We start from the raw sequence: 10,605 nt of genomic DNA, 5'->3' as shown, positions 1-10,605 counted from the left end.
CCTGCACAGTGGTCCTATATCGTTATCCAACTCATTAACATCTCGACTATCAATCAAACACTGGTTAAAGCATTTGGCAACACTGGCTGCATTATGCAAGGACAAGAAATACCTCTGGGTACCATCACCATCCTCAAAACACCAGAGTCCATCAAACAAGAGGCAAAACAAATTGAATCCTATGGAACCCCACGAAAACATGACTGCTGGGCAGAAAAACAATTGCTCAAAAATACCTTCCCAGATCTCTCACAGAAAAGAAGGCAGGCAGGAGAGGCTGCCTACTCCCATTAGAAAAAGTGAACATCACTTGCGACTGGTGCTACCAGGGTCACAAGGCAGCTTTAGCAGTGTAGGCATGACCTGCTCATCTTGATGCTGCGTGACACTCCTGAGTGAGAAGGTTCAAAAAACTCTGAGGTAGACTGAAACTCAGAGAGCAATCTTATTGCAACCATCTCAACCCAAACTTGAAGGTAATCTATTAGACAGCAATTGTCTGTAATGTTGGTATCACGTCTTTTTTTTTTTTTTTTAGTGTAACAGTGCTGTAAACATCGTGACTGACAACACCTGCCAACAGCATCCTTACTTCTTCTCCATTGCCTTGTCACCTGATTGCATCAGAAAGTGCTGGCACCTACCATCCATAGGCTGTAAAGATGCACCATTGATTCACACTGATTCCCAACTGAATAATACCCGAGTTCAAATTCAAGCAGTTATAGCCTTTAAAATGCATTTGTTTAAAGTGGTAAGGAGTAGCAGGATGTCTATAAATTCAGGAGGGTCAGGTTGCCTGAAATACTTCTGCAGCCCACAGAGATTCTTTAAACTGTAACTCCTATTAAAACAGAGGAAAACATAACCCTGGACTTAAACAAATTTGAATGAGTCTCCCTTCTTCTAATATTTGAGTCAGGTGACATATCTGTTAGTTAGACTCATACACAAATAAACTTTTGTTTTTGAAAATTTATCTAATAGCTGATTAGAGCCACAGGAAATAATGGCTGCTATAACTACGAGCAGTGTTGTGCTGCACTCGCGTTATAGCTCTCTATTTAGTGGGATGCAAAGGGTAACTCTGAGACTAAGTGAAAGGAAAGAAAATCTGATGTACTGGTGAGGTGGCTGGATGCTGTGTACAACTGCCAAACAAACAGGAAAGAGAGAGGAGGAAAGGTGTGATTTTAAAATGCTCTTCCATCCAAGGCCATAGATACATGAAGCAAAAAGTGTTGCTTTAAAAGTAAAGCTGTTTGCAGCAGTAGTAATAGTGGTAAAGGCTTTTTTGTCTTATTGTGTTCCAACACTGTATTCTAGGACTCTTTCTGGAAATGCTTCTCTCTTTGTACCCGAATGCAGAGCTGCTATTCATTACAGAAAATGCATGCTTAAATACATACCATTTCAAACAGAAAAATAGGAAAACATAATTTTTTGTGTGGCTATCTCTTAGCCACAACAAAGCCTTTCCTCTCCCACAAAATTGCTCCCTTGCTCCCCTCACTTCCTCTGGCCAGGGTCCCTTCTGGATGGCCAAGAATGACTGGAAACAGTGACCGGGGCCCCGACAGGAGGAATCGGAGCTCCTCGCCACGAACGACATCTTTCAGAGGAAGGAAACTCACCCCTACTCTAACACCAACCAGTAAGGACATTCTCATCCTTCTCAGCATCTGTCCCAAAACACTGCAGTGTCCACTGCACAGGGTGGAGGGCAGGAGTGGGAGTTACCCCAGTACGTGCTGGAATAGACGAGGTGGGAAAACTCCTCCTCTGCCCACCTCTAGAGTTTGGGAAATCGTCCTTACATCTCTCAGCTGGCGCTGGGAACAAAGGACTGGGACAATAATCAACCCCAGCTTTCCTGAGAGGCCATGTGATGCAATACTGCTAAACTGTTAAATATTACATCTCATATCAAAATAGTAACAACAACAACAACAACAACAACAACAACAACTAATAGCACAGAAACGATAACTTGGATGAATGCTACTACTAAACTGAGTTTGGAGCCCTCTCTGTTTAAGCCACGTTTTTCCACAATACAGACCTGTAACTCTGCTTTCCCTATTAGATTACCCAAACACTTTCCAAAGTTTAAGTTCAGTATCTTTGAACTGAACTGAAAATAAAAAGATAGCAAATGTTTTGCATTGTATTTATATCAGACATCCAACTTCAGACATGAGATCTGATTGATTTTTACTTCCATTAAGTCCCCATTTTCCTTCCTGTTTCTCTGCCCACTTCTTCTCCCCCTCCTCCACTTTCCCTGGGCTAATTGGCAGCAGCGAGGTTTCAAAGGAGACAAGCAGCTTTGCTATTTAGGTGTAGTGAGGTTTCAAAGCATGAACAACTCCTGCTCCTGCTGCTCGCTCTTTGAAGCCACGCTACAGCCAATTAGCTCAGAGGAAAGAGCGCAGAGAAGAAAGTGTGGGACTGGGAACAAAGGTTTAATAGGAGAAGAATAAAAATCTCACTCTTTGTACATCAGCCCTGTCATGGGTTAATTTGATACAATTGCACATGACATGGGATAACTGCCTTATCTTAGATACTGATTTTTCAATTTCTACAGCCTCAGTTTAAAGTGATAATTATAGTTGTTTGTAGTGTATCAAATTAATCCAGAAAGTCTTATTACATAGTGTTTATGGTTCATAGATTGGTTGATTAAACAGGTTCCCTCCTTTCCAAGTAAACACTGTAATAACTTCATGGTGCCCTTCTTCTACCAGTGCAACCTATGTGTGTTTACTGCTTGATGACTGCAAGTATTGAGGACCAGCTTCCACCACCTTACCTGTATCCAAAACCAAGAGGTTGCCATCTGAGCTCCAGAGAAGGTAAAGCCAAGTTTTGCAAAAATGTTCTGATTTAGGATTTTTGCATTCGGTTTGTATGTGCAAGGTGAGATTTAAGGAACTGTTGAACTAAGGCACTAAACAGTATTTATTGAAGCCAGTGTCCCCACTACAGATCCCAGAAGTTCAGTTCTCCAATTATTCCACTTCTGGAAATGTTAGCCTTAGCTTGTTATCACAGGACTAGCTCTCCTCCAAGCACCTCAAATAATTTGCTAACAGGTGCTTCTCACATGATACATTTCTATCAGCTTCCTTGACGTGATGAGCTGTGAACAGGAGAAGAGATACCTCCAAACCAGTCTGCTAAGGGAGACATAGTTGACAGTAAGAAAAGGGTTAGTAAACATGTGGTAAATGAACAGCAAATCCAGACAGAGCCAGAAGAGCCTGGCATTCACCACCGTTGCTACACATTGTGCGAGCACTTTATTTCCATCTTCTCTAGCCATTCTCCTGAATGAAACATAAGAAACTTAGGTGACCAGGTCTAACGGTATTTCGGCATGTCCTCTTCAGCGTTACCTTGCTGACAGGTTTTAAAGAAGATGGCATTCTGAGGGGTCTGGAGAATAATATTGCCTTCTGAATTCATTATGATCACATTCACTTCAAATGCAGCAACCCCATCTTGTTTTCCAAGGCAAGGAAATCCAACCTGAACGACTTAAAGGAGAATAGTAACAACAATATTTATATTTACATGCACATATAGCTATATACATATAAAAGCATACATCGACATACTAAAAAATGCAGATAATATTTATATTTAAGCTTTAGAATAACATCATTGATGAAAACCTATAACACAGAGATACACAGATCACCTTAATCATAGGCGGCTCCAGGACTGGAAGTACAGCAGCACAGGAGACGAGCCTGTGCTCATTTACTGACATAACCCCAACAGTCTGCAGCGCAGACAGTGATCTTAACACAAACATACTTTTGCTTTCAAACAAGGCAATTACTCATGTGGAGGTATCTAAGGAAACACCAAAACAAGCTGGAAGCCTATATTTAATTTTCTAAGCTGAGCTGATCATGACTGAGTCTGAATTTTGCAGGCTCTCACACAACTTCTGCAAAAACACCTTACGCATTTTGGAAAAAAAGTCACTTTAGATATGTTTTGCTGTTTTGGATATTGCAATTAATACTTAAATAAAATACTGATTTAATCAAAACTTACTCCTTAAAGTGCTGGCAAGATGGTACATTTGATAAATAAGATCATGAGTGCAAATATTTAAAAAGGAGACGGAGACACATCCCTCTGACCGAACTTCTTAAGTGTAGCAAAATTTGGAGATTGCCTTTCCAGGAAAAGTATTCAAACACTTTTGAACTACAAAGACTTTAAGTAAATAATTAAGACCAGTAAATCTGGAGTATTTTAATGAGGAAGCAAGCCTGATACCTCACAGCTATGGAATGCTCCTCTGTGATTGTCACAAGTGATCTTAAATAATCTTCAGATGAAACGATTTTATCTCTTTTCTTCAAAATTGGCTCTTCCTAGCTGCTTTATAAGTTAGATCCAGCTAATAGAAGTTGTTTATGCATTTCTTCTGAAGCTGGCCTGAGATTTCAGAACCAAATATTGAGCTAACAGCCCTACATTTGGTTTGTTTTAAATTGCTTGTTATAAAAAATTTTGCAAGTCATAATTGGGCCATTTTTGTTATTTGTTGCCTTGGTATAATACAGAATAATTTATTGCTGAAACACATTCTGCTTCTGGTAAGTCCTACAGACTGAAAGGTCTGTTGCAGTTTTCATTATAAAGCAATTTCATTGTTGAAGCACTTTTATGCTGATCTTTTAAAAGACCGTTACAAAAAGCATGTAACCATGTGGTAAGAAGGAAACTCTTACAGTGGATTAAATACAGTTTAAATGCAGGGAACTTCTTAAACTGTAGTAACCTTCTTACAGTGCAAGTGCAGGAAATCAGTGCTTGTATTGGGCTGTGTGTGACTTAGCTGAGCAAATTGTCATGGGGAGGAAGATATGGCAGATGTTTAATGATGGCACTACAGTCATATCTAGACTTCATTGCATCGGTAGCAAACCCCTGATCTCCCCTGAGATTTGGCTGTGGGTTTAAATGCCTAGGGCAAAGACCAGGCATGCATCTCTTAGGGCTAAAGTCCGAGGGGACAGGTTAGAAACCCCTTATTCCAGCACTCCCCACCCTGGAAGCATCCGTATTTTTGGACTTCCCATACGTCCGAAATCCTAGGCACACAGAAATGCAGTAAAGGACCCTCCTGTGAGCAATGAGCACCTGGACCCTGGCTGAGCTCTGTGGTGGTTCAGGGCTGAAATGAAGTCCCTGAACTCTGCCTGAATCCCTGCCTTTGTATGCCTGTTTGAATAATGTTAAGCACGCAGCAACAGCACTACAGTCAAAACAAAGCACAGAGCAAAAGTCCCTTGCATCCAGAACCACGGCTGTGAGCTCCCGTGGGCTACCGAAGCGCTCAGCAGGGCTCTGGCAGGGCAGACCTGAGGTCCGGACCCTGCTTCCCAAATTCAGGATGCAGTTTGCATTTGCCCATCACTGGCTAAAAACAAGGAGAGGGAATCACAGCTCAGGACTTCTCTCTGCCAGCCATCATCCCACCACCAGGCCACAGAATTGCCTCTCCTGCACATTTATATTTCTGCATCCTCTGGAGCCCTTGCATCCAGGGCTGCAGAGCAGACAGCGCTAGCAGGTGTGTGGAAAATTTAACTAATTTGAAAAGGAACCTAAGGAAACTTAGTGATTTACACCTAATTTAATTTTAGCTGGTAATTAGAATGCTCTCCTGGGATGTGGAGGATGCAGGTTTAATCCCTTTTGACTGGGAGCTCATGCCTTTTCCTTCTGTTCAGGAAACCAAGGTTCCCTAAATTGTCTCCAGTAGAGGCAGGCTGAGAGTAACTCCTGTGTATCTGCACAGCTCTTCAAATTTGCAGGCAATTGCTTTACCCACTTGGTTAATATGCAAAAGCTACCACCAAAAGCCACCTACAGTCTCAGGAGTGGGATTGCTTAAGGGACATCTCTGAATTACCAATCCCAGTAGAAGCAGGCACGCAGGGTCTGGAGAAGAGTGGGAGTCCATGCAAAGCCCTGCAGCCCACCGTCCCTCTCTATCAGCGTGGCAGAGTGAGCACAGCTGCTGCTGCACCCAGAGAAGGCACCGGTATCTCCCACCGAGCCTGGAGAGAGTTTCAGCACTGTTGGTTGCTCAGCACGTACGTTTTAATGTGTCGACACCAACAAGTGGGCAGGGAGAGGAGGTGTCCTGAGCCTGACCAGTGCGCTGGGGGGGTGCTGTGTGACCTGCACAAGGCAGTGCTGTGTCAGCAGCCCAGGTGTGTCAGCTTGCACCGGCAGCACCGGCACGGCACTGCACTGGCTGGTGCAGACTGGGACAGGAGGGGCCAGCTCAGGTCACTTAGGGGGCCAACTCCACAGGCCACTACATTTCTTCTGGGCACAGACCAATAGCTGGTTTGACCTTCCTCAGTGTGGTGTTCAAGGCGTTAATCACTGCCCCTACCAAAACCGCCTGACTTCGTTTTGAACTTGCTGGCCTCAGTTTGAACCACCGGATCTTCGCAGGCTTTCCCCTGTGAAATGAGCAGCCAGCCTCTTCTCATTGGACGGGCACCCACACTCCACTCAAACATCTTCTTTTGGACAAGCTGAGTAGTCTTAGCTCTTCAAGCTCTCACTGAAAGCCATCTTCTCCAGTCCTCTCACCATATATTAACAACTTACCATGTGGCTAGGTGCAACAATACCTGTGTTGTGAACGCTGAATCAGGTAGCAATCCTGGGATTTGGGGATGGGATTTTCAAATGAGTCTAAGGAACCTAAGTGATTTAAATCTAATTTAAATTTGAGGAGAATTTGATACTTCATCTCACTAAGGATCTACTGGATTAGAGAAAGTTGAGAGAAGGACAACAAGGCTGCAACCAATGAGGAGCAACTGAGTAGGCTGTGATTCTTCAGCCTGGCAAAGAGAAGAATTAGGGGGGACATAATAGACATCTACAAAATCATGACTGGCACGGATAGGACCAACAGTATGGACTGACTGCTGTCTCTACCAGTACAAGGACTAGTGCCCATCAGATGAAACTGTTGCAGCCAGACTCAAAACAACAGGAGGGGGATCTTCATGCAATGGGAGGCAGTGAACTCCTTGCCAAAGCTATTGGAGATACCAGAAGATTATATGGACTCAAGAACAGCCTGGATAAGTACTGGAAAGAGAGATTTGTAACCCATGTGGGGTTATAAAAAAGACAAATCACTTAAGACTCAGTGATTAAGCTGAAGCTAGTCAGAGCTGAGAGGGTAAACAGAAGTATCACATATGCTTGCCCTCCCCTTGCTCTTCCACAGATCTTCTTATGGCCGCCGTTGGCCATAAGACAAAATGCAGGCTAGGCAGGCCTTAAAGCACTAAAGCCATCCTGATGCTTTATTGGTGGCAGGCAAATATCTTGAAAGAAGTTTTAAAAGTCCACTGATTTTGACAAGACCACTGGGTTCAACTACCTCTGAGTAAGATATCTAACTGTTAATCCTCATTCTTGTTTCCCACTCTCATGTCTAACACAGCTGTCTTTCCTCTTTTATTCCTCCTTAATTGTCTTTAGTGTAATCTTACGGGCTAAAATGCTTTTTCAAGAAATAACTTACTACTCTTGATGTGTTATTAAATACAAGTTTGTGACTGAATTTCTTCTGACATGTGTACGTGTAGAAAAAATATTTGGTAATACAATAGATTCAGCCGAACTAGACTAGATTTGTCAGAGCAGTTTTGCGAAGGTATAAATTGGAGAAATAACTACAAGGTAGCCACCATTCATTATTTTTATAGCATGTATTTATTTAAGGCTACTTAGTTAATTTCGGCCAGCTAGCAGGCAGCGTAAAAAAACCCACCATCATGCTAGTGGCTCACTGTTAAATAGCGTACATGCTTCAAATACTTTATGGGTACTGATTATCAATCGCTGTTAAACACTGGACTCACTATAATGCCAAACAGAACTTAAATACAGCTTATATATAGTAAATGCAGTGGTGCGCTTGCACATGCTCCACGTAAGGAAACACCATGGACATGCCCATATTAGTCCTGGAACTGAGGTACCAGTGCTGCAAACAGGGTAAGTCCTTTTTGGCTTTAATCAGACCTCCTACCATGACGGTTAACAGACCTTCTGCTGGAACTGTGAGATCGCACCTCCGGCCTCCCTTCACTTGCAGATTATATGTTTCCTTAAACACAATCAGAAGGGGGTCACTTTGGTCTAGCCTTTTAGATAGTTAAAAATTAAAGGAGAAAGTAACTTATATTAGAGGATGCTGAGTGCAGAGCTTCCCACATATCTCACCTGCTTTATATGGAGGTGAAAATAATTTCAATGCTTAACAAGAACTTTGCCTTTGTGACCTTTTTAGTTACATTTAGAGTAAATGTCTTTACTTGCCAATTTATTGGGCTTGCAATCAATTCAATTGCAGCAATTACGGTGCAAATATTATAGCATTCTTCATCCAAATCCATTTTCAATACCACTCATTCAATCCACAGTGAATGGAGAGACCAATCGTTAATGTTAGATTCCAGGTCCCACAGCAAAAAGCTGTGCTGCAACATTACTTCAACACCATTCTACTACAAGCCAAAAATGGAAGATATCAAACACAAACTTTCAGAATTTATACATTCAAAAAAGGGAAGAGAAAGAAAGACCAGGCAAAGATGTAAACCTGTGTGCATCAGCGCTACACTTGGATCCACATGCAGCCCCATCCTCTCATTCCTTTTCTCACTTCTTTCCCATTTTTCCCACATGGTCTTAGGTTGGGGCTAAGGCTGGTCATGAAACCATGATCACTAAGACACTACTGTCACGCAGATTTACATTTCTGCCTTTCTGCCAGAGACTACCACGTATTAGCCCTGGAACAGATCATGTAGACTGTTATTCATCCACTTCAGAGCAAAGCGGATTCGATAACCTCTCGTGGAAAGCTGTTTTACCCCACGCGGCTCGCTGTGCACCACGGTGCTTCTGGGGCACTCACATTGGCTTGGGCTCAGCCTCTGCTGTGGAGCTATAAGCTCCAGTGAAGGACTGAGAACGCACAAGTAATGGAAAAGTGGTAAATGATAATATCCTAAACTAGAACTTGTGTCTTTGAGCTGAATGTCTGGTGACAACAGCTGACCCTAACTTAAAGTAAAATGTCCACAAACTGCAACCTCTGAGAAACAGAATAATTTGATAACTATTCCTTACAGTGACCAAAGATTTTGTTTTCCAAAAGTTGCACAACTTAAGTAATAATATTCATGCACATGAATTTTATACAACAATTTTGCACAAGTTTCTGCTGATTTATCTGCACATAAAAGCTTCATGTGACTTGACTCAGACAAAATATGCTGCTGTAGTCAGGCAAGGCGCTCACAAACTGTTCAATGTCAAGCACCGTGGCAAGCATTTCTTTAGCAATAAACTTCAGAACTGCAATTCATAAGAAGACATTTAGACTTTACTGGCTGTGGAATATTTTTTACAGGAACACAATTTATAATATCAACAGCACAAACCTGATGCTTTATGAGGAACTGTTCCAAGCAGAGGGATATTTATAGTTGGATCTGCCATTATGCCTTTATCCAAAGAGCGCAAAGACAGGAACTCGTAGAAGTACTCAGCCTATGACAAAATAAATAAAAAATCGATATGTATTATAATTGCATTCATGGAAGCAAACTATTTAGCATATAAACTACAGCAGAAAATACCACACTTTTCATTATGCCATTCACTGGATTTGTTTCTATAATTTCCTTGAGTGCTTATTTACCTAAGCAGAATTTTCAGATCATTTCATCTTATTTCGGAGATTGCAAGTGACCATACAGTAATCAGGACACAGTGTAACAGCAAGGAAAATGGCACGCATACAGTGAATCAATGTTATACAGAGAAGACATTTTTTACAACCCACACCTTTTACCTGGCAGACCACAAAAAATGTATGAACAGTAAGCTAATTCTTAAAGCTGTTTTTTGGGCCGAATCCTCCTGGAACTGACTGGTGAGCCTGGATGACCTGCCTGCACTACAAGCACAGCTTAAAGGACATACTCACATGCATGATGCAACTGTGGCGTGAGAATATCTGAGCCTGCTCTTGGTTGATCTGCACAGCACGGCACATTGCCTTGGGGAAACAGTGCCGGGCAATGAATAGCCACGTTACTGGAGGGCCACGCTAGGACACATATCTTGCTTACAGCTCTGACACTGCCTTGTTCAACCTCAGTTCATTAAATTGTTCCAAGGGTGGAGCTGAGAGCTTTCCTACACAGTTGGCTTCATGTCACTCATTATTAACCACAACATAAATGATTTGTTTTGGCGATCCCCAAACGGTGTTGGCATGATTTAAAAACTACTTTCCACTACCTTCATCCTACTCCCGATATGCACTTGCATTGTGGCACAGATTGTAGGCTTTGTTACTTTCTTCCATGGGCCCCTGGCCTCTGTTGAGTCATCTGTGCAATATTTCTTCATATTTGATGCAAAGTGACGTCATGCATCTGCAGCGTAGCTGTACACATCACGTACACCTGAGATGAGATGTACGCATCTTAGGAAGTCACTGGAGACTTCCACTACTGT

The 10,605-nt window shown here is 42.3% G+C and overlaps 1 protein-coding gene across 1 annotated transcript in view; it reads right to left on the bottom strand.

Annotated features, from left to right (window-relative positions):
- WIF1 (WNT inhibitory factor 1) overlaps nucleotides 1-9,624 on the bottom strand; it is a 21,500-nt gene extending 11,876 nt beyond the window's left edge. Inside the window, exons 1-2 of the mRNA XM_009327575.1 lie at nucleotides 9,522-9,624; nucleotides 3,402-3,542 (exon numbers count right to left, since the gene is read on the bottom strand). Coding sequence (XP_009325850.1) covers nucleotides 3,402-3,542; nucleotides 9,522-9,579 — 199 coding nt within the window. The 5' untranslated portion in view covers nucleotides 9,580-9,624. The remainder of the gene's footprint in view (nucleotides 1-3,401; nucleotides 3,543-9,521) is intronic.
- Between the last annotated feature and the right edge of the window lie 981 nt (nucleotides 9,625-10,605).

The sequence above is a fragment of the Pygoscelis adeliae genome, unplaced genomic scaffold, assembly GCF_000699105.1.
Source record: "Pygoscelis adeliae isolate BGI_AS28 unplaced genomic scaffold, ASM69910v1 Scaffold113, whole genome shotgun sequence".
In the NCBI taxonomy this organism is placed as follows: Eukaryota; Metazoa; Chordata; class Aves; order Sphenisciformes; family Spheniscidae; genus Pygoscelis; species Pygoscelis adeliae.
The sequence above is the reverse complement of the archived record's forward strand: the minus strand, read 5'-3'. Positions and strand labels throughout refer to the sequence as shown.